This window comes from Mastigoproctus giganteus, chromosome 6, assembly GCF_048544385.1.
Source record: "Mastigoproctus giganteus isolate SK-2022 chromosome 6, ASM4854438v1, whole genome shotgun sequence".
NCBI lineage: Eukaryota > Metazoa > Arthropoda > Arachnida > Uropygi > Thelyphonidae > Mastigoproctus > Mastigoproctus giganteus.
The window spans coordinates 201,681,147-201,706,731 of NC_143580.1; the positions used below are offsets into that span (position 1 = coordinate 201,681,147).

Below are 25,585 nucleotides of genomic sequence, written 5' to 3' on the forward strand. Positions count from 1 at the left end.
TGCACGAAAAGAAAATCTGGGCCTACCGCACCCCTAAAAACGTCGCATGGTTTGAGGATCTGTTCTCGGTACTGCCATGCAGTTACGGAATCCCCCTTCCCCCATCAAAAATATGAAGAGAAGTGCGGCCACTGATCAGTGGAATCAGTGCACGAATAGTGAAATCCTTTTGAGTGCGCGAATTATCGATATCATTTGACGTTTCTACCATTAGGAAATACTAGTTTGCATCCAAAAGGAATCAGGATATATTTGTCCATCAAATGAACTACTGTTAGTATTTGCAGTGTCGATTTTATATGACTACCATTGTATATGGTAAGGTGAATTTGTAATTATTCCACCCCACACGAGAACACGACCTCCACTATAAGTGTCCCTTTCTCTGATGTTGGAGGAATGATACCGTATTTCTCGTTGTCTCCTGATGAAATAAAGTCTAGAGTCTGTTTGTAGGCTAAAACGGGACTCATTAGAGGTCAGAACTGTACTCCATTTGCCAGAGCTCCAGATCAAATGTTCATGGTACCAGTTTCGACGAGCTTGTGGTTTGGGGTTAGAGGCATACAAACCAATGGCTTCTCTGCGTAGAGCCCACTTGAATCGAGTCTTCTTAACACAGTCCAATTATAAATTTTTCACCTGTGGCCGCAGCAACCTTAATAGATAGTAGACGACAGGACATCGTAGATTGCCTCTGCTATTAGATAGCGGCCTGTTCTCGTTTACGTAGCCGGGCGACCTTGGACAGCTATTCTTGTAATGGTTCCTATCTCCTAAAACTGCTTCCATAGAGCCGAGGGGACATTGCGTGACATATTAAGCGAACCCGCCACTGTCCCACCTGCGACTGTCCGGCTTCAAATCGTCCAACGGCCCGCCATCTCAAAGAATCATCTAAACGACGATGACTTGCCATCCTGAGTACTGGAGATCTGGCTATCTCACTGAGCAAGCCAAAAAACGGGAATGATGTGGTCGCAACCTGTATTTTTATAGGCATGAATAATATGCGTATTGTAAAGTGGTAGATTGATTTCTATTGGATAATCGGAATTTGTATGGCAGGATGCCTACTATATCAAATATTCGCCATCGGCAACACTGTTCACGATGAAATATTTATGAGACATTTTGTTCTGTTAATTTTGCCGAGCAGTGTAATATCAGATATGACCTATCAATCCTCACCATACGTTATAAATCGAAAATGCACCTGTTTACAAAAGCATAACTCAGATGCATAATTCCCACTCAGAACAGTCGTCATTCCATTCTATGTAATCATATTTAAACTCCTCACTGAGCTCTGCACTAAGTGCTAGCCACAAGCTTGAAGCGGGTGCTGTCGACCATTTCATCGCTGGAGACGAGCAACGTTATCTATGAAATGTATATCAGGGAAGTACAGGCTTATACGTATAAAGGAGAGACGCAGGGTGGATTAAATGTCGTACGAAAGAATGCATCAGATAAGTTGATCTTGATATACCATCAGTGACCTCACATTTGTGAATACAAGTTATGGTGGCAATCCTCTTCAGTGCGCGAATTATCGATATCATTTGACGTTTCTACCATAGGAAATACTAGTTTGCATGCAAAAGGAATCAGGATATATTTGTCCATCAAATGAACTACTGTTATTAGTTGCAGTGTCGATTTTATATGACTATCATTGTTATATGGTAAGGCGATTTGTAAATCCTTAGCATTAGAGAACGAAACTCGATTAATAGTCTCATTTGCTGATGGCCGCTGCTGTCACAGTACGCTTACAAACTTTCCTTCTCTTTAAACTTCTTAGTTTTCTTTAATCCATTTGACGAAAGAGAACCTCTTTTCACATCTGCAGTTGGCGATATTCATTAAGAATAACTAGGTACAGTTAATGTTATTTTTATTAGGGTTCTAAGGCCAACAGGCCTATTATCTTAATGTATGATACAAGTTTCAGATAAACTTGAGTAGTAGGTAATTACTCGGAATTTGTTTATTTTCTGAAAAAAAAAAAGAACGTCAAAATTATTTTGAATAAAAAAACATGGTTGGGGTCTGTACGGGAAAATAATCGAGTTTTCCAAATTATTAGAAATGATAGACAGAAGGAAAAGTTAGTGAGAGAATTATGCACCACAGTCCACTTATCAAAGTACAGATTGAACTTTTCGGATAGTAATAAAATGGAACATTTTATTAACGTTCAGAAATTACCTTCAGACGATCACTAAATCAAAATAACTACACAAGGTATTCAACTTAAGTGTGAAGTTTATTGGAGATACTGAGTGATTTCTATTGCGCTTAATGACTAAGTACTGTATATGAATTCAACTGAAAAGCCCTGTACTTAATCATTCAGATAATCTTGCTCTGACAATGGCGACGTTTCGAACCAAACTTTTGGGTTCACTATCAAGTCTATTAGGGTTCGCTATCAAAACTTGAAAATGAATACCTACTTCATTTACTCAATGAGTCATTAAATGTAATAGAAATCAAGATTAGTTATACTGATGATATCAAACTCCAAAGTTGGGTTCGTCGTTATTGTAGCAAGGATGTCCAAGTGGTTGGGTATGGAGCCTACTCCATTCACAATACTTGTTAGTCATTAAATGCAATATAAATCACTCGCATAGCAGCAGTAAATCTCACAATTAAGTTCAAATCCTATGTGGTGTTAAGTGTTAATTATGTTAATTACTTTGTAATTTGATTTAATGACATAGAATAACCGTATGCCTTTCACACATTTAACCTAAAAAAAGACGTAACACAAATATACAGATTGTGTCCATTCCCTGCAGCAAGTGTATAGGTTTTCTAACATTAATAAAAGACTTATTTTATTGTTAGTTGAACGGTTCAAATTGTCTCTTAACAGGTTGATTGTAGCATACTGTTCTTTCACTTTCTTTTTCCTTTCATATCTTATTTCTGATAATTTGGTAAATATATTTATTTGCCCTTGCAGATCCGGGTGCATTTTTTTTTTTTATCAGAAATAATTTTCCACTTTGGAACATTATTTCCAAAGAAGATTTTTCCATATATGTATAGTATATGCTTGCCTCTTCTCTATCTGCAGTCCTTCAAAGTGGTGCACTTTAAATATAACATCTCCGTGTATGTGTGCGCTTGTACATATACAGCGGTGAAAAATAAGTTCCTTATAATAATATTCGTATAATAATATACTAATTCAAATATGGAAAAGTACTTGCATAATAATAATAATTAGGAGAATAAAATAATTAGGTATAAACAAATAAATCATTAAATTATTGTTATTGTAAAGGAAATTTTATGAGAAACACCGTGAATATAAAATTATTTTAAATGACTATAATTAATCAGTAATATCTGAAGTACTAAATTAGGTTAAATGTTACCCATAAAAACATTTAGGACTCACATTGAAACAGTATAGAAATATAAAATTTCTGTATAGGATATGCTAAAATACACTATTTTCATATTATTTTTATGTATATTCATTAAAATGTAATTCAGTGTTAAGTTTTGGACACCGTGGATAAAAACTGTCAACGTAATTGCTGCTTTTTAAAATATTTACTAAACAGCAATTTTTTTGCTACTTAACTTAGAACATATGATCCCGATTACAATAGAAGACTGAATTATCACATAATTATCTGTTTTAAAATCTTTTCATTAAAACGTTAACGGTCGTGCACCGTACAGTACAATAAAAATATTTTCTGAAATAACCATAATTTTATATTACAGTGTGATTCTAAGAGCTGTTGTTCCGACATAATAATTCTGTTAAACATCGTGTCAGTGCAGTTTTGTAAGTTAACACACTAAGACATTTCATTCTAAATTATTGGACAGTGCATATAGGATAAAAATATATTCTTCGATATAGAAGACATGCCCCATTCATGTGACTTTCGTACTCTGTGAGCTATGTTAGTATTATTACTGTTTATCCAAATACAATGTTAAGATTAATATGAATAAAGTGAGTCATCAGACCTCACGAAGCTGAGTGATCGGTGTGGGAATACAGTAGTATGCGTACTTCATTTCGAGCTGCGTGACTGCTAAATACAGCGATACTCTTCGGTTCTCTATTTTGTAAACTCCTCTGACCCTATTTGGACAACCCGAAATGTCAACATAAAATGTATTTCTTTATTTTTATTTATTATTTTAATGGAATGGTAAGGCACTTTCTTATTTGCATCCCAGTGCTTAAAAAGTCTTGACGTAGAGTGGGTAATCCGTTCCATGGGTGGGAATCTGTTAAAATCTACTATAGGATCCTAGAAAAAGTGCCATAGGTCGATTAACGTAAGTCGAAACCGATTTTCTCATAGAATCAAGCCCTCGCCGGTAGCACAGTGGTTATGATGACCGTTCTCTTACGCTGAATGGAAAAGGAGTTCGAATCCTGAATGAAGCGAGAGAGAGAGATAGAGGGGGGGAAGAGAATCTTTATTACAACTAGATGAATATAATGTAGATAAATGTAATTAAAGTTGCAACTGTCCCGTTACGGCCAAAGAACAGGGGTTCACATGCTCAAATGCTTCTTGCAAGCCATTTTTCGAAAGATTTCGAAGTGTTTCCGTTGCGGCTCTGCGAGCATCGTTGTGTCGGACACTAAACGCTTGCCTTTCAGCTCTCTCTTCAGACGTGTAAACAGGAAGAAATCACACGGGGCTAAGTCCGATCAATAAGGGGGATGTGGCAGAACCTCGGCACCTGTGACAGTGATCGCTGCCTGCACAGTATTAGCCGTATGGGGCCTGGCATTGTCTTGATGAAGAAACCACTTCACACCGGAATATGGCTGTCCTAGCAAGAAAACACTCATTACCATACCCTTCATTCATCTCTTTAACTGTTTCCGATGCATTTAAGCCCCTTCTGACACAATAACAAATTACATATCGCCGTTCAATCTGTATGTCCGACACGATAATTGCTTCAAAACGATCGTCAGTGACATGCAGCTAAAAAAATTCTCTTCAAGCAACACTAGCTCGACAAGTACTGGCATGCGCACACAGAGTCTGCTCAGTAGCGATATGGCAGAGCACCTGTAGTGGCAGTTATGGAAAGATCGCACGGTAAACATAAAATTTTGCACCAGTCCGCGAATTAAATGTTCACCTCTCGTATATTTCAGTACAGTCTAACTCTTCTGTACAACCAGCCTCATCTTTAAATTATACGCATTCCATGATTGGTTTGATTGTCTCGCTCGAGCAAAAACTCGAGTTTTCAGATATACAGATTGTATATCTGAAAACTTCTTATTTTGACTAACTAAATAATCATATTTTGACTAACTAAATCGGCCGCGGTATGGGGGGAAACAAAAAAAAAAAAAACCTCCTAAAAATTCCTCCATCGAGACGGGATTCTAGCCCTGGCCTTTTCCACTTGGTGTGGCAGGACAATTATCCTATTACTGTGCTAGCTGTGAGACCTTGTAAGTCGGAAAGAAATTCAAGGAGACAGAAAACCTGAATGATTATTGGCGTGGCCGTAGGTCTCATATTTAGATGGTACCTGTTGGAGGTATTAAAATCTGCAGTTCCCTAGAAAAAACTCGCAATACAAACCTGTTTTTCATACAGCATTTGCCAGAGAATGATTAAAAAATTAAGATGCATGAGATGCCGATAAAAGACAGCGAGTAGCTTAGCACAATTGGCCTTTCACCGCACAGTTCCTGGCCTTAAAGAATTCTTTAGAAGTATGTAAAAGCTCTTGAACTAAAATTTCATTACTTTTCTAACATATTCTTAAAAATATAACAGGCGGCAAAATGATGTATATAATTTATATACGCATTCTACGATAAAACAGATAATCATGATTCAGAATTCTATTAATCGAATTCAGTGCAAGCACACATGCGGTTTCTGATCTAGAAAAACGATATTAATAATAATATCAATAATATACAATATTTCAATAATAATATAGAATACTTTTAAAACAACAAAAGTAAATCTATGCAATCCATAACGTTACGCTGGCAGATAACTGCAAATATTATCATTTAAAAAAAAATTCTGAAAGTGTAACATTACAATGTTAATTGCAAGCTAGTCAAACGTTACCTGTTGGTGGTACGAAAGCAAATATAACCTTCCAGAAGAGGGTAATAAAGTGCATTACGTAGTCCGAGCATGTAGGCATTTTTTCTTCTCCCGCGCCATCTTCCCCATCTTCACCCTCATCATCATCGTCATCTCCTGAAAAACATTTATTATGAAATACCTGGATAATTACCAAACATTTTCTGTAATATCAATACTGTAATCACCATTCACTACTTCGTAATTCTCCACATGGAAATTGAAAATTAAAACAGTTTTTTATTGTCTCACTGTGTGATATTTAATAACTAGCGTATTAAAACAAAAGGAATTGTTTTTCATATTACTGTTTGTGCACAATGATTGACTAAACACTTAGAAATTATGTTAGCGTCCTTAAAAAAGTTTGGCTCGTAGCAATAGGTTATAGTATTCAATAGCACGCTCAAATCAATGTAAAGCAACTTCCCCGAACCAAATTAATGACAAATTATTAAACTAAGTCACAGATTGAAAAAGGTACTATGAACCCGCGCGCACACACAATATGAAAAGTAATTATACAACTGTTATCTGCTGTATTTCACAGGGGACCTTAACCTTTAATACATTTTACTTAAGAACAATAGTCGTATGTAAGCTGAAAACATTTGGGGCTATAGCCTCAACTTACGGGATTCTGGAAATTCACTAAACGAATTTCCAGAAAAGGTTGACGGAAATTTCGATGAAGTCAGGTCGCCTATTTGCACATTTACGATAGTGGGAATGTTAGTAACCCTCGGTTTAACTTCCATAACCAACATCAGAACCACTGCACCTTGTATACTGAATAGCCTATAACTACCAGGATTTGAAACAATGTAAGCAGGATGACGGTCTGTCGTCCATCTCACACACGAATGCTGCTTCCTCTGTGTCACTGGGTAATTTAGGTGGTAGATAACACTTTTCATCCGGTACAACATCACCTGCTTGCTTATTGAAGGGTTGAAGTAATGAAACTCCATGTTCATTCTTCGGGAAAATGCTTCAGCAACCACCATCTCTTCAATCATAAAGTATGACTGATGTCTTTTAATATTATGATGGGTGTCTTGGCGAAATACAATACTCCTTACATTTCAAAGGTACAGCTCTAAAACGGTTTTCATATGCCGGCCGCTAGAAATACTACTGGACCGAACCTGTTATTAGTAACTCTGTAGGAGGTATCCGGATCATTTAGTATATAATCTCGCTGCCTGTGACTGGAGGGAGTCTGAGTAGTGTGTGTGTGCGCGGAGGGGGGAGGAATTGTCGAGGTCATGTTGTGTAAAGAAATAGAGTAAAAAAATATGTGGAGGTCCTAAAGTTTCGAAACTTTATTAGACAGTTGGACAGACAACTTGAGTAGTCAAGACTCGCTAATTTTCGTAAAATCGGACAAATATTAATAATTTATTGTAATTTTTCCTTGTAGAAGATCTGCGATCTCATTATGGATTTAAAATAAATTTTGTGGATATTTTTAAAGGGTAGTATACGCTATTTTTGGAAATTTTAAAGGAATATTAATTTTAGGAATATTATATATTTTATTTTAAGGCAGAAGAATACTCTTATCTGGAGTTTTCTTTAGGAACGGCTGCATCCGAATGAGTTGTAATTCAGGAGGTGTTGAAATTGCAATTATATGGAAGGAGGACGAAGGAAAAAGCTTGCATATAATAGAAATTTCAACACCTCCTGAAATACACCACACCCGGATGCAGCCGTTCCTGAAGAAAATACCAGGTAAGAGTATTCTTCTGCCTTAAAATAAAATATATAATATTCCTTTAAATTTTCCAAAAATAGCCTATACTACCCTTTAAAAAAATCAGCAAAGTTTATTTTAAATCCATAATGATTAGGATTAGGTTTAAAATTTTTATGGCGCATTAGCAGCAGTGGCTATTATGCGCCAAGAAAAAAGGTAAAAATAGATTCTGGTAACAGTAAAAGAGGTTACCTGGTCAAAAGATTACGTGTAAGTTTAAAGGTGGTATATATTCTAAACACATAAAAGGCTTATTTTATATACATGCATATAAATTAGTAATCTGTAAAAAATTAAAAAGAGCTGACACCTTGTCATTGTCGGATAAAATCTGACTGAGTGTATAGGGTTCAGTCAGATGGTTAAAAGCGATAAAGCGCATTTTTATTAAAATCTGGGCACTCGATTAAAATATGTTTCAGGGATAAAACTGTATCACAGGACTCACACATAGAAGGGTCATCAGCCCTCAGCAAGAAAGAATGTGTCAGATGACTGTGTCCTGTGCGGGTCCGTGCTAGAACAACTTCCTCCTTACGATTCCTGCGCAGACTAGACTGCCACGTTTCAATTACAGGCTTTATTCGATATAATTTGTTCGTAGTCTGTCTGTTCCACAAATCTTGCCACAAGGTGTGAAACGTTTTGTGTATTACTTGTCTGTAGTCTGTATAGGGGACTGACAGGCAACAATTATTAGAGTGGATTGCTAATTTGGCTACGGTGTCGACCAAATCATTTCCCTTAATCCCAATGTTGGGAATCCAGCAGAAGCGGATATCGTATTCACGTTCATGGAGAGAGTGAATCTTCTGCTGAACTTGAGACAGAACTGGGTGAGGATTATATTTGACATATAATAAAGCCTGTAAGACGCTCAAAGCATCCGAATATAAAAAGAACCGTTCGTGTTGGCATTTACTAATGTGATCCAAAGCTAACTCTATAGCGCGCAGCTCTGCAGTGAATATACTGCATTCAGGGAGAATCTGTTCGCTCTGATATAGTGGTGTCTGCAAAGACAGCAGCAGATCCTACATTTAATTCTGACTTCGAGTCGTCGGTATAAACTGGCGCGAACTCAGCATGTTCAGCTCTGTGTGCTGAAAAAAGCTGCAGGTAGACAGACGATGGAGAGTCCGACATTTTCCCCTGATTTTAAGGGAAAAGTCGCACGTTGGGACGCGAGCATGCTAGGGTGGAAGGGGCTGATTTGGTGTACGAGCAACCTTCTCTACCTTGATTTTAAGTTCTTTGAGTAGCACTTGGACACGAATACCAAAAGGACGATTGGCAGTCTGACGGGCATTGTACATACTTTCCCATCGTGGCTCAAAAACGGATAGCCACGTCGGATTGTCTGGCAGGGATTTCAGTTTTAAAGCATATTGAAGAGACAACTGCTTACGTCGAAGCGACGAAATATCCCCCACGCTTTGTTTTGAGCCTTTTTTGCTGCTGTGCATTGTGAATTCCACCAAGGTTTGGGAAATGGTGGAAACCGGGCAGATGTTTTTGTAACAGCATTCGCAGCTGCTTGGACGATAATTTCTGTGATGTACGTTACTGCATCATTGATAGGCTCCTGACTGACGGTACTGAGGTCAAAATTTGCCTGATGTTGGAAGGCAGTCCAGTAAGCCTGATCAGTCTTCCACCGCGGTAACCTGAAAGGAAGACACGGTCTCCCACTGTGTAATGAGGTTATCACAGGGAAGCGATCACTTCCGTATGGGTTCTCCTCCACTTCCCAAGTGAGTGAAGGGAGTAGAGAGGGGGAGCAGATAGAGAGATCAATGGCAGAAAAAGTACGGGTAGGCATGTGGAAAAAGGTGTTTGTTCCAGTATTTAGAAGGGAAAGGTCATTGTCATTTAGCATACGCTCTATGACTTGTCCCCTTCCGTTGATGTTAGCACTACCCCACAGGGTATTATGTCCATTAAAATCCCCGAGAAGTAAGAAAGGGGGAGGCAACTGCGTAACAAGATCATCAAGGTCTTCCTGGGAGATGTCAGTCCCAGGTGGCAAATAAAGAGAGCACACGGTTAATAAAAATCCCACTGTAAGGCGAATTGCAACAGCCTCTATGCTGGTTGTAACTAGCAAGGGCTGAACTGGGGTCTGGTTGCCCACAAGGAGAGCCACTCCTCCATGAGCAGGACCATCCGCAATTCTATCCTTACGAAAAATTGTGATGTTATGATGGTGGGATCATCATTTGCCTTTAGATAAGTCTCCTGCAAACAAAAGCAAACTGGCTCGTGCTTTTGCAGGAGGGCCTTGATGTCATCAGTATTTCGCCGGAATCCACGACAATTCCATTGTAGGAATTTAGCCATTATTTAGGCTTGGTGGGTCCATCAGACGGCTTCCGGGGTGCTGAGGGCTTACTTTTGTCAGTCTTGGATTTATCTTTTTTTTTTGGGGAAGAATGGACGCTGTCCCGTGTCCATTTCTTCCTCCGCAAAGAGTTCCAAGACTGATTCATCCGGTACCTCCTTGTTCTCGACATCCATTGTTTCTGTTATTACTATTGGCTCTTTACCACTTGGTTTTGGTAGTGGTGGAGCACTAGGAGGTACGGATATAGGAGTGGCAGCTGACTGCGTTTTTTTGGTGGGCTTTTGTGAACTCAATAAATAGCGGCCAATCGGTGTAAATGACTCTCTTGGTGGTACAGTCATCTCAGTTTGCGTACCGATAGTGCACTTCGCAGAAACCTTCTAGGCATACGAAGGCTTCCCGCTATTTATTGGTTGAATGCGTTTTCTAGCCTCTGGGTAGGAGATATTCAGCTCTGTTTCCAGTTTTTGGATCTATTTTTCATCCTTCCACCGCTGGCATGCTCTGGAGTAGGCAGGATGATCTTGTTGGCAATTTACACAGATCGGTTTGGAAGCTGAACATTCCTTGCGCTCGTGGTCTTTCGCACCACATCGAGCACAGGCAGGTTTACCGTGACAAGCCGTTTGTGAGTGGCCTCATTTTTGGCATTTAAAACACCTCAGTGGGCTTGGAATATAGATCCTCACTGGGCAGTTTAAGTACCCTGCCTTGATGGAACTAGGAGGCCGTGGGGTGTTAAATGTTAGGATGAGAACTCGGGTAGGGACGAGATTCCCTTCCTTCCGCATTGATATTCTCTTGACAGCTGTCACCCCTTGGTCTTTTAGTTCGGAGCAGATCTCTTTTTCAGAGACATGAAGAAGATCCCACTCTGAAATGACACCTCGTGAAGAGTTCAAAGTTTTGTGGGGTGTTACATTGATTGGTATTCCGCCCCCCCTATGGATGTCGTGTTTAACATTCTTTCTGCTTGCTTTGTGTTTGAAGCTTCGAGTAAAAGATCGCCAGAACGCAGCCGTTTTACGGATTTTGGTGATCCTGCCAACCCTTCTAAACCTTTCTGGATGAAGAAGGGCGACATCTTCCCAATTGACTGCTCTCCGGTGGAATGGAGAATGAGGAAAAGCGGTGTCACTGATGGTGGTGGTGTATCCTCAGTCCTGGCTCTTTTTGCAGAGGTGTTTTCTATGTCATCGTCTCGATTTGGTAGGGGCCTTGTTGGGGCCCAAGAAGAAGAAGGATTTAAATTACTCATAGGAGCAAGATAAAAAATTCAGATGCCCTAAGTACCTCACCCACCACGGAGCCCTACGAGGGGACGCCCACTCGTGAACTAGCAGGTACTGCGTACACGAATGGGACGCCAAGTTAGCTTAGAGGCACCATACCCACGTTTCCAATAAGCCTTGATCCCGCCCCAGGACCAAAGGGAGGGAGACTTATTGGAACGCAGTTGACCCTAGCAGTAAGAACCACCCGCCGATTGATCCCAGTCGGGCCGGTCCGGGACCACCCGTCTTGTCGAAGCAAGGGCCAAAGTGGTGTATTAAGGCTGGGCCCCTCAACCACCAGGATCCCCCTTTCCGAATTCCACGGGTCGCGGCGCACGGCTGCACACGCCGGATTCCAAAGATGTAATCCTGGAACCAAGGTATGGGCGTTAGATCCCAGCGATGCTAATCTGGAAAACCAGCAGCATCACTGGGAGGTCCCTTCACCACGTACAGGTGCCCACGTTGAGGGGATCCATAATGAGATCGCAGATCCTCTACAAGAAAAAAATTACAATAAATTATTAGCAATTGTCCGATTGAAATTAGCGGATCTCGATTACTCAAGTTGTCTGTCCAACTGTTATGTAAAGAGCTGATTATATTCTTGCTGTGTAAACACAAAATCCAAAAATTTCATTAATTCAAACAACGTTCCTTCCCCACTTTTACTTTATCTATTGAATGCATCATGAATCGTCAAACCAATACAACAAACATCTGCGAAACGTTTATTGCCTAAAACTCTTTCATTCATTTCACAAATAATACAGTCTCATTCTAATGTCAATGATGTTCATTTCCACAGAAAATCTTCCAAGCCCCACTTACTCTAAGAGAATCTGAGTATCGGTTGCACTAATTATTCGCTTTGTGATTCTTTTTGCTTCAAAACTTGGTACTGTGCATATGTTCCCGCTGACATTCCTTGTAAGAGAGAGATTTCCTCATTTGGAATTTCTCTTTTTGATCTCCTCTTGCGTCAAATCTGTCTATCCCATTCTTAAATTCATCTATTGCCTCTACCGTTCTCCCAGTTCCACTAATCACTTGGTGCTCTTTGAGTTCCTTTCTTTCAAACTTGATTTGGTAGGGGCCTTGTTGGGGCCCAAGAAGAAGGATTTAAATTACTCATAGGAGTAAGATAAAAAATTCAGATGCCCTAAGTACCTCACCCACCACGGAGCCCTACGAGGGGAATTTTTCCAGTCTAACTTTCCTAAAAGTGAGGTAGTTTTCCTTGGTGATTTTAACGTTCGCAACTCCAGTTGGTTTCAGTTTTTCAGTTACACGGAGCTAGGTGATTGACACTCAGAAACGTATGCAATTATTGACGTCACACATCACGTTTATTCACCTACCAGAAAACCTGACAGTTCTAACTGCATACCCAACGCCCTTCATCTTTTTCTTGCCAACAACCCAAAATATATGGTAAATATATTAGTGGGTCCTCTAGGCACCTCAGATCATAATTTCGTGATGGTGTCTTCTACAATGGAGTTATCGTTGGTAGTACAGTGAATATAATCACCTTTCTTCCACTGGGTGGAAAAGGCCTCAGTTTGAATCCCACCAATGATTGAAAGAATTTTTAAGGGCTTTTTTTTCACAGCATGGCTGAGATAGTTGGTCTCAGGCGGGGGTTGTATGTTTTATCGTCTGGAAACCCGAGTTTTTCGTCCAGCAAACAGGCAAAGTGACAACGGAATACATATATTTTACAGGCATCATATACTGACGCCTAGTAGCCTTAGTTGCTCTTTCTTTAATCACCGAACAGCAAGGTACAGAGCCAATTTCAGGTAGTCTAAAATTCTATTAAATTCAATAACGAGTAAAAATGGTTCATAGGTACTAACAAATAATTCCAAACGAGAAATACTATCCTGGATATTGAGATTCACCACAATGTGTAGCTATAACGCGGATAAAGTTAATGTTAAAAGAATTCCTAGACTAATATAACTGATATAATAAGAAAATATAAATTATTATAAAGAACTAAACAAAACTATTATAATAAGAAAATACTATTTAGAATCAGTACTGGTAATTGGAGATGACAGTTAAGATCGAAATTATACCTACGATTCAATTGTGCTGTCTGATATTAAGAGACGTAAGCTTGAAAAGATTCAGTCTAAATATTTATTTATTTTTTTGCCTAAAATATATTTAGCACGTTTCTTAAAAACTTCATTTGGACAAAATGGATGAAGATGAAATACGCTGTGAGGTGACATATGTCTATTAGTAAAAACGCAAATGATTTTTGCTGGTCGGATCACATTTAAACAATTTCTGTTTCTTGAAAGTCTGACACCACTAGGCGTGGTATTTTCTTTTTTGAAAAATTAAACTGTTCAAAAACAAAAATCAGGTCATTAGTCTTTAATACCCCCATGTTTTAATCATCCATATTGAAATGAGGTGTTTCAAATTAGTATAGACTTTTATAACTTAAAATATCAAAACCATGTAGGTTACAGAATATTTAATTCCCATGAAAAATGTTCAGAGACTACCACTTCCACAACTCAGTTTTGTAGAAGTGGTAGTCTAAACCTTTTCACGAAAGAACCAAAATAAATGAATAAATTATTCATTGAATAATTTACAAATAAATTCAAGGATGACCTAGATAAACTATTAGAGGAGATGGACAGGTGATGTGGGAGGTTTTTTTTTTTGTCTCTTGCTCTATAAGTTGCATTTTTGCATCACTGCCACTAGTAATACTAATACTAAATGTATTTTGTGCGAATACAATTGACGTATCAGTAATTAATGTTTGACGTATCAGTAATTAATGTATCGAAGTCTTTGGTCAAAGAACAATTTCATAGGAAACTTTCTACACTGCTCGACAAAATTATGTTTTTATTTATTTATATTTTTTTATGAAAACCTCAAACACGAGAGTTATTAGAACCTACACTGGTGTTCAAAGAAAGTGCGTCACCTAGGAATTTCACATTTCTAACCCTTTTTCGCGAGGGTATGTTACATTAATGACTAACGTCACAAATAGAATTATAAACAAAAGATATTTATTAATAGTTAAGGAAAAGCTAAGTAATATTTGACAGTCCTCTCAAAATATTCCAAAATGAGCATTTGCAACCTTTATACAACAGTTGGTAAACACGACAGTTATGGCCGAAATATTATCAGAAGCCCACAGTTTGCTTCAGTTTATCATTTTAAATGGAAAACGAAATGAAAAGTTCACCAGGCGCAAACTAATATTTAGTTGAACCGCCTCTGGCCCTGATGACAGCAGCACACCGTCGAGGCATTGACAAGATCAATGCCTCGACGATTAGACAAAAACTGATAGTTCGTGGCAGGATAACCTGCTTGTTGCCAGTGTTATATAGACATTTCCGGGCGGTTTCCTGTAAAGGATTCAGATTGTAATTATTTATTCCAGTTTTAAGAGTTTATTCATATGAACTGGAAGATGAGACAATCTCCCAAGTTCAGAGGAATCATGCTTACCATTGTTATAGTTAAGTACTGTTTGGATGGAAGCATTATTCGAACTGCCAAAGGGAGAATGATATGGCATCATCAAACTGGCTTGTTGATCATGATAATTTTATGAGCAGCATTATGTGATGAAGACACATTGTCATCATTAGAAATTAGTGTTGGCTGCTTATCGCCTTGAAAAACATCCTTAACATTGCAATTCTATACACACGAAATTGTATTCCTAGCATTGCATTCTTGCAATGCTAAGAATACAATTTCGCGTGCATACAATTTCTAGATAAGGTGTATCTTTAACACGCTTGGCTCGAGAGATAGCTGCATTATTATTTATTTTCCTTGGCAAGTTTTAAAGTACATTCCTTATTGTAAACTTAATTAACTGATAAAATCATTAAGCTTGACACTACTGTCACAGCTTTCGTCCATATTAGTATGTAATTATTAGGGGCTGAAGAAGGAGTTTATATTTTCCCATTGTCAGGCGACGACACATTCCAGATAAAACAAAAGAATAACATTTAGTTAATGTACGTAGTGCTTTACATTTAAAGCACTTTAGCAAAAAAACGCGAAAAATAACGACTTTTATGTGCGAACGGCGAAAAATCGGTTCGGCGCATCTGCCACATTGCCCATTCAGTCTTTCAGCTGGCTCATGGCAACAAGCATAATATGTGATATGTATAAAAAATAAATAATAATTACCGGATTTCTGTTGGTCCGATTTTAATGAAATTTGGGAAGGCTCGACAAATCTTTCTCAACTGTCCACATAAAATACCATAAAAATCTATCCACTGGGAGTTGAGTTGTTACATGTTGTCGGACGGACTGACGTGGTGAAGACAATAGGCGTATTATGCATATATATGCTAACGCGCCGGAAATTACATCAATCCTATTCATCTTGCTTGGTGACCAACCTGATATTAATTGCCCGTGAGAATCAATCGGTATTGGGAATAAGTTGTAGATTGGGAATACGTTGTAGTTGTAGATAAGTTGCAGGTCCTTGAGGTTGTCACAGACATTCTATCATATATGCCAGACAAGCTGCACTTGCTACCTGGGAGTCTAAAACGCTGATGGAACTGATATTCGGGTGACACTCAAGTCAAGTGGACCAAATTTGAGAGAAGTCCGGACGGTCTGTGATAGCCAAATCCTCTGCTTGCACCTTCACGACGGTGGGACTATTAGTAATCCTAGCTATACCTCCATACACAAGTACATGGTGGGTGACCACCCAGGTATGAACCAACGTAAGCAGGGGTCGAGGTCTGGCGCGCACACCACATGGAGGTGTGGCGCACACACCACACCCTATGTTACCAGGCAGTACTAGGTGGTAGATGACGATCATCAACCGGTCCAATACCACCACTTTACTTATTGGAGGCTTGAAGTGGTGGAACCCATGTTTAGTCTCTAGAGCTAAGTTCCGGTCAACCCTTCCCTATCTCTTCCATCATGCAGTATGATTGATGACTTTTGAGGTTATGATGAACATCGTGGCGAGATCCAATATTCCTTACGTTTCGAGGGTACAGCTCTAAAACGGTGTTCGCAGGACCGAACCTATTGGTAATTCTCTAGGAGGCTTCCGGATCAGCTAGTGTATAATCTTGCTATCTCTGCTCTGCCAGAAGTGACTGGAGGGAGTCCGATTAGAGTGTATGCATGGAGCATTGTCGAGGCCACGTTATGCAACCATGTGTACGCCATATCCAAAAACTTCATTACTTCATACAGCATGTCCCACTCACTTTTTCTTACCATTGAATACACCATGAATTGTCAAACAAATAGAGCAAGCTTACCATGTGTACGCCATATCCAAAAACTTCATACAGCTTTCCCCACCCACTTTTTCTTACTATTGAATACACCATGAATTGTCAAACAAATAGAGCAAGCTTACCATGTGTACGCCATATCCAAAAACTTCATACAGCATGCCCCGCCCACTTTTTCTTACTATTGAATATACCATGAATTGTCAAACAAACAGAGCAAGCTTACCATGTGTACGCCATATCCAAAAACTTCATACAGCATGCCCCGCCCACTTTTTCTTACTATTGAATATACCATGAATTGTCAAACAAACAGAGCAAGCTTACCATGTGTACGCCATATCCAAAAACTTCATACAGCATGTCCCACCCACTTTTTCTTACTATTGAATACACCATGAATTGTCAAACAAATAGAGCAAGCTTACCATGTGTACGCCATATCCAAAACCTTCATACAGCATGTCCCACCCACTTTTTCTTACTATTGAATACACCATGAATTGTCAAACAAATAGAGCAAGCTTACCATGTGTACGCCATATCCAAAACCTTCATACAGCATGTCCCACCCACGTTTTCTTACTATTGAATACACCATGAATTGTCAAACAAATAGAGCAAGCTTACCATGTGTACGCCATATCCAAAAACTTCATACAGCATGCCCCACCCACTTTTTCTTACTATTGAATACACCATGAATTGTCAAACAAATAGAGCAAGCTTACCATGTGTACGCCATATCCAAAAACTTCATACAACATGTCCCACCCACTTTTTCTTACTATTGAATACACCATGAATTGCCAAACAAATAGAACAAGCTTTCCATGTGTACGCCATATCCAAACACTTCATACAGCATGTCCCACCCACTTTTTCTTACTATTGAATACACCATGAATTGTCAAACTAATAGAGCAAGCTTATCTGCGAAAAGATCTAAACCTTCCAAGCACTTCCTAATTCATTTCACAAATATACGTGGTCGCAATTCTAATCTTAATGATGTCCATTTCCACTTGGAGTCTGCCAAACCCCATGTACCTTTTCTGACAGAATCTTAGTTATCGGTTGATTCAACTACTGCTCACCTCAGATGCCCAAATTATTCGCTGTATGATTCCTTTCGCCTCAAAGGTAGTATTTGTGCATATGTCCGTTCTGATATTCCCTGTCAGAGACTTCGCAATTTGGAATCTACCCTCTTTGATCTTCTTTGGCTTAAAATCTCTCTACCTCATTGTGTCAAATTCATCTGTTGTCTCTACCGTTCTCCCAACTCCACTAATCACTTGGAGCTTTTTGACTTCCTCTCTTTGCAACTTGACTTTCTCCAGTCGAACTTTCCTAACAGTGAGGTAATTTTCCTTGGTGATTTTAATGTTCACAACTCCAGCTGGCTTCCGTTTTTAGTCACACCGACCCAGCTGGTCGAGATGCTGAGGATTTTGCAATTACTAATGACCTTGCACAGATTGTTCATTTACCTACAAGAATACTAGACAATCCTAATCATACAGCCAACACGCTTGATCTTTTTCTCACAAACAACCCTTCTAAGTACACGGTCGAAGTGAGAGGTCATTTAGGCACTTCAGATCACAACTTGGTGATGGTCTCTTCTCCAATGGAGCCTTTATCTCATGGCCATTCCCAACCTCTGTTGTTTGGCATTCCAAGAATGGAAAATGGGATGACCTGCGAGATTTCTTTTCTTCTTTTCCTTGGTCGGATTACTGTTTCAAAACTTCTGATGTCAACGTTTGCTCAGATCGTGTCAGTGAAATTATTCTTGCAGGAATGGAATCCTTTATCCCACACTCCACTTGAAAATCTAAACCTTTTTTCCAATAAATGTGCTAAGGCTGTTCAAGAGAAGAATGTTCCATATCATAATTACATATCGCAAACTTCCAAACTAGAGTTTGAACAGGCTAAGGGTAGAAAACTTGCTTCTTACCCTAATGGTAGCCCAGCATTCTTGTCCCTTGCCAAAGCTATTGGTCGTAACTTTTACCCATCTCTGCTCCCATCTGTGTCCAAACCAGATGGTTCTGTTGTCACTTTAGCCAAAGATAAAGCTGACCTGCTAGCATTGCATTTTTCTTCCAACTCATATATTAATGATATTGGTAAAACACCTCCCACCATTCCCAACACGCCCCATTCAATGCCTCCTGTCGTCTCCGTGAAAAGTATGTGAGAGGGATTTTGACGAATCTTGATGCTAAGAAAGGTCCAGGTCCCGATGGTATTTCTCCACTTGTTCTCAAAACCTGTGCTCCTAAACTTACTCCTATTCTTTGCCGCCTTTTTTCACTTTCTTATACCCAAAGGTGTTTTTCCTTCTGCTTGAAAATTTGCTCATATCCAGCCAGTTCCTAAAAAGGGTGACAAATCCCTCCCATCCAATTATCGTCCCATTGCAATTATTTCTACTCTTTCTAAAGTAATAGAGAAATCAATTAACCGCCAACTCTTAAACTACCTAGAAACTTTCCGTCTGATCAACGATCGCTTTATGGATTCCGTCAGTGTCGATCCACTGGTGATATTCTGGCTTATGGTACCCATTTATGGACTAATTCAATGGAAAGGTTCGGTGAAACACAAGTAGTTGCTGTTGACATCTCAAAGGCTTTCGATCGTGTTTGGATAAAGGTCTTCTAAACAAGCTTCCATCTTATGGTTTGCCAACTGTTTGTAGTAATTGGTTATCCAGTTTTCTCTCTGATCGCTCAGTGAGGGTGATGGTAGATGGCTCTTTGTCTTCTAACTTCTCCACTAATGCCGGTGTCCCCCCCAAGGTTTAGTTTTTTCCCCCCACTCTTTTCCTCTTGTATATTAATGACTTTCTTCCATTGACTGGAAATCTTATCAATAGTTTTGCCGATGTTAGCACATTGCATTCCACTTTCCAGTTTTAGAAACCTTGCCCTGTTCAATCAGCTTCAACTTCTAGAAAATCTGCTTCCAATTCCTTAAATGCCGATCTTCAATTAATTCTCCAGTGCGGCAAAGACAACTTAGTTGATTTCAACCCTTCTAAAACTCAGTATTGTCTTATATCTCGCAAAAAGGATTCTTCTGCTTCTATGCTTATCTTTAGGGACACTCCGATTTCTAGGCAAAATGATATATCTCTTTTGGTGATTACCCTAATTTCTAATCTCTATTGGCACAAGCACATTACATATATTGCTTCCTCTGCATCTAAAAAACTTGGTTTTCTCTTTCTCTCTCGGCGTTACTTTTCTTCCAAACAGCTGCTCACTCTGTATAAATCGGAAATCCGCCCTGCCATGGAATATTGTTCCCACATGTGGGGTGGTGCCCCGAACACCTCTGCCAGGCTTCTTGATTCCATTCAGAAGAGGGCAGTTAGGTTAATTAATGATTCATCTCTAACAGAGTCTCTCCACTCGCTGTCTCATAGACTTACTGTTTCTGGTGATGCCCCTTCTACAGATACTTCCACGGGCACGGTTCTTCTGAATTGGCTTTTATAATTCCCGCTCTCTCTCTTTAAAAACAGTCCGAACACGTGCCGCCACCAGCCAACATCCATTTACTGTCCAACTTCAAACTCACAGGACCAATTTTTCATCTTCCTCATTTATTTATTCAATTGCCCTTTTCTGGAACAACCTTCCTTCATACGTATTTCCTGAAAATTACAGTCTACAGAAGTTCAAGTCCAATATCAACAAATATCTTCTCTCGTCTTCTCAACCTCCAACCTAGGCACGGTACTAAGTACTATAGGTTCTAATACCTGTCGTGTTTGGGGTTTACATAAAAAAAAAAAAAGAAAAAAAAGATGTCTGTTGCTACTTTCTGAAGATCTCCTTATAATAAAACATTATTCCTTCCCTAACTGGGGAGAATCGTAATCTAATTATTAAAATAAGATTATATAGTGAATTCGGAAATTTTATTTAATATTATTAGCATTCAGCAAACCCACAATTAACCTTTCCATTATACTCGTACTTAAGCTAGATTGAGTCATCACCGCATTTGAACAATGAGGAAGAAATGTTGCTGCTGCATCATCATCAGCTAATTTCTCTCACGCAACTCACTTATCCCAAGAATCCATCCTATAATATAAGAAGTCGGTAGTTTCAGTCAAAAATCCATAAATATCCATAATATCCGTCAATTTATAGCTCTCTATTGAGAAGAAAACACTAAATAAGAGTCATTTCATACCTGCAGAGACAGTAATGGCCTCAATAAATTGTTCCTTCCATGATGATGTTCCAATCATTAGGGATACATTGGCTTTCTGGAATAGCTTATCAACTGTGTTCTATAAGCAAAAATGAAATTGTTCACATATACTAGTCCACTAATAATAATAATAATAATAATAATAATAATAGTGTAGTACAATATAATTACGATACAATTTATTCATCAAAAGATTTGTTTACAATAAATAAACTTTTTAAGAAAATTAAATTTCTTGACAACAAGTTATTATTCATCAAATAAAACAGTTTTCCAAACAAATTTGTTATTAAACAAAGAGAAAAAAAGAAAATTACTACCCATAATACATTCCACACTGTAAACAGAGAGTACTATTTATATCTAAAGCAACTGTAATCCATTGAATCATTAAGAATCAAAAAATTTTTTATTAAACATTTTAATTTAAAAAGGGGATAACTTTTCCTGAATCTGAAATGAGCACTAGCCAACAAATTGTTAATTATATTCATTGTATGCCTTTTATTCAAATCTATTCAGTATCCTAGGGTGATACTGAATTTTGTTATACAAATTTGTTATGTGACTTGCCCAACTAAGACTGTAGCCAATACATAACCCAAGGTAACATGATTTGAAACTTCTTCCACAGTTTGACATTTGCAATTCTGGAAATTATGATCATGAAGGCATTCGTGTTTATGTATTTTAATAGAAGGAAGACTACCTAGAATTTGATGAGGAGGTCTAATTACCAAAAATATTGTTTTTTTTTTTTTTTTTTTTCAAAACTGAGTGCTAATTTAACAAGTAGCCTACTCTGCAAATGAATAAGAATCTACTGTAGATCATAAGTCATATTTGTTAAGTTTTTTCCAACTGTATATAAGATTATATCATCTGCATAAACTTTTATAAAAGATCTCTTAATTACTTCAGATATGTCATTTATATAAATACTGAGCATTATTGGCCCTGCATGAGCGCCTTGAGGTACCCCTCTCTTTATATTAAATGATTTTCCTTTTATATTTTCTATTTCAACTGTTATTTTTCTTTTGGTTAAATAGCATTCTAATAGTTGACTGATTCTTCTTCCCCTTATACCATATTTCAGTAATTTTTGTTGCAATGTAGGGGTGTCTATTAAGTTATAAGCTTTAGTCATATAATAAAAACTAATAATAATAATAATAATGTCTAGTAACACCAGACATAACAACCACCCTGTGTACTTGGTAGCAGTACCAGTCACGGGGTAGGGCCCAATCAGGGAGAAACAATATAAAGGTAATAATAGACACGATCAGGTCGCCAGGATAATACATCAAAAGCTAGCAAGGAAATGCCAATCGATCAAAGAAAGCGTACCGCATTACAAGTACAAACCCGAAGTCGTATTAGAGACCCCAACCCACAAACTGTACTGGGACCATGGCATAATAACTGACAAGACAATGCCACACAACAGACCAGACATAACCCTTGTCTACAACGAGGAAAAGGCTATCTATCTGATTGATATAACGGTGTCCAACACTGGTAGCCTCCAAAAAACCCAGAGAACACATACAAGGAACTCCAGAAAGTCGCAATCCTGAACACCTATAGGATAGTCAGAGGGTTCCTCGACCAACAGTAACACCAGACATAACAACCACCCTGTGCACTTGTTACCTGCCACGGGGTGAACTCCCATCAGGGACAAATAATATAACAACAATAATAATAATAGTTCATGTAATAGTTGACTCCGTAATAGTTTTCCATGGTTTAATATTAGAATATGGCTTATGAAGTCATTAATTACTGAAAGAAACAGAAAAAAATTATAATAAAATGAACAAAAGTCTGAAATCAGTTTGTCACCACGAGTAATGAATTAGGATTTATTAAAAAAAATCACTTTAAAGTCGGAAAGTAATACTAAAATAAGGTAGCATATTGCTGTAGTTCTGCAAAGGAATATTTTCATATTAATTTATTTTGTTTCTTTCTTTCTGTCTGTCTCTCCCTGTGTTTTTCCAATTTAACTAAGTTTTAGCATCGTCTTCTATTGTCAAAATGATTTAAGAACGTTAAATCATTTACCATCTTTTATTTGTATATTCACAGAAAGAAATTATTTTCTGATCTGTCGATTCCAATTACAACTTGTGAGCACATTTTTTATTTTACATTTCTAAAAAGAAAAGCTATTCTCTCACAAGAAATTGCAATAACAGAATGATGATATACATTAACTGAGAGACCTAGATAAACTTCAGGAATGGTTAGAAAAATGACAGCTATGCTTTAATCCAACAAAGTGTAAAGTATTACACCAGGGTAAAAGTAATCCGAAAATAACTTATTCACTTGGTGGAGTTCAACTAAACCCAGTACTGGAGGAAAGGGATTTGGGTGTTACGATACGGTCAGACATGAAATTTTCTGAGCATTGTAAACAGGTTGCAAGGAAGGCCCATGGTGTCCTATCGATGATCTATCGAACTTTTGCAAGTAGAGATAGGGACGTGATAATCCCATTATATAAGGCTTTTGTTAGACCTCACTTGGAATACTGTGTTCAAGTATGGAGACCACACCTAAAGAAAGATATCGAGCTTCTTGAAAAGATGCAAAGACGGGTAACTCGCCTGGGGAGATCGGCAAAAGGGCGTCCTTATGAAGAAAGACTTCGAATATGTGGGTTGCAGAGTTTGGAAACTAGACACCTTAGAGGAGATTTGATTGAGGTGTTTAAGGCTCTGAGAGGCATCAGTAAATTGAATGAGGACGAAATTTTCAAGATTATAAATGATGCTAGAACTAGGGGACATAAATTCAAGTTACGGGGGGGAAATGTTTAGATTGGACTGCAGGAAGTTTTATTTTAGCCTGCGAGTTATAAATTACTGGAATAATTTGCCTACATAGGTGGTAGAGGCTGACAGTTTGGGGAAATTCAAAGGTCATCTGGATAGTACCTTCGGGTGAGGGAAGCGCATAGGATGATAGGTTTAATTCCTTTTCTTTTCTTAATTATTATTATTTTTTCTCTTTTTTTTATCATTGTTTTATTCGGTTTTTTTTTTGGCTGGTGCAGCATAAGCTTTCTTGCACCATGTGGCCATTATTAATACTAATACTAACATAGCAATGACTGTAAAGCAGTTATAAATGTCATGACTGCTTTACACTTGTTGCAAGCTTTGCTGTAAGCAGAAAATGAATCTGGAGATTTGGATGTAAGCCAATTGCGATATGCAATATTCTTATTTTGAACAGCCGTAGCACATTTATTGAAAAATTGAGGTTTAAATAATGGACGAGGTTTTAAGGTGGAATATGGAATAAAGGATTTCATCCCTACAAGAATAATTTCTCTGACACGTTCTGAACAAACGTTGACATCAGAAGATTTAAAAGGAGTAATCCAACCAAGAAAAAGAAGAAAAAAATCGCGCAGCTCATCCCATGTTACATTCTTGTAATGGCAAATGACAGACGTTGAGAAAGGCTCCACTGGAGAAGGGACCATCACCAAATTTTGATCTAAGGTGCCCAGAGGACCGCTCACCTCAACCGTGTACAGTACTTGGAAGGGTTGTTTTTGAGAAAAAGATCAAACGTGTTGGCTGTGTGGTGAGGATTGTCTGGTATTCGGGTAGGTAAATGAACAATTTGTGCGAGGTCATTAGTAATTGCAAAAGCCTCAGTATCTCAACCAGCTGGGTTCGTGTGACTAGAAAACGGAAGCCAGCTGGAGTTACGAACATTAAAATCGCCAAGAAAAATTACTTCATCGTCAGGAAAGTTGGACTGGAGAATGGCAAGTTTCAAAGAGAGGAAATCAAAGAGTTTCAAGTGATTAGTGGAGTTCGGAGAACGACAGAGGCAACAGATGAATTTGACAGAATGGGGTTGACAGGTTTTCAACTAGAGAAGATCGAAAAGAGGAGATTCCAACTTACTAAGTCTCTGACAGGGAACTTCAGAGCGGACATGTGCATAAGTAAAAGGAATAGTACCGCGAATAATTAGGTGAGCAGTGGTTGAATCAACAGATAATTGGGATTGTATCAATAAACGGACGCGGGGCTTGGCATAATGTAAGTGGAAATGGGATCATTGAGATTGGAACTGAGACCACCTATATTTTTGAAGTAAACGAGGAAGTGTTTGGGTGGTTAAATGTTTTCGCCGATAATTTTTTCTGTTGTTTGACTACTCATGATGTATTATGTATTCAGTTGTAAGAAAAGGCGAGAAAAGACATTGTATGAAGTAATGAATTTTTGGATTTGGCGTACACACGGCAAGAATATACCTAGCTTCTTGTCATAACGTGGCTTCTACAATGTATACCCCGCATACACCCTACTCGGACCTCCTCCAGTTACTGTCTGGCAGAGTAGAGGCAGCTTGATTATACACTACCTGAATTGGAATCTTGAGAGTTATCAATAGATTCGGTCCGGTCTCGCTATGATGCCCATCATAACCTAAAAAGGCCTGACTTAGCCGAGTGGTCAGGAGCGAGAGTGCATAGCACGCGTTCCTTGAGTGGACTGGGA

At 38.4% G+C, this 25,585-nt stretch overlaps 1 protein-coding gene across 4 annotated transcripts in view; it reads right to left on the reverse strand.

The window, feature by feature from the left end:
- LOC150084880 (sodium/calcium exchanger 3-like) overlaps positions 1-25,585 on the reverse strand; it is a 533,436-nt gene that overhangs the window by 95,322 nt on the left and 412,529 nt on the right. For all 4 annotated transcript variants that reach the window (XM_090376677.1, XM_090376676.1, XM_090376678.1 and 1 more), the window contains 2 exons: positions 21,024-21,123; positions 6,108-6,242 (listed from right to left, as the gene is read on the reverse strand). In XM_090376677.1, coding sequence (XP_090232803.1) covers positions 6,108-6,242; positions 21,024-21,123 — 235 coding nt within the window. The remainder of the gene's footprint in view (positions 1-6,107; positions 6,243-21,023; positions 21,124-25,585) is intronic.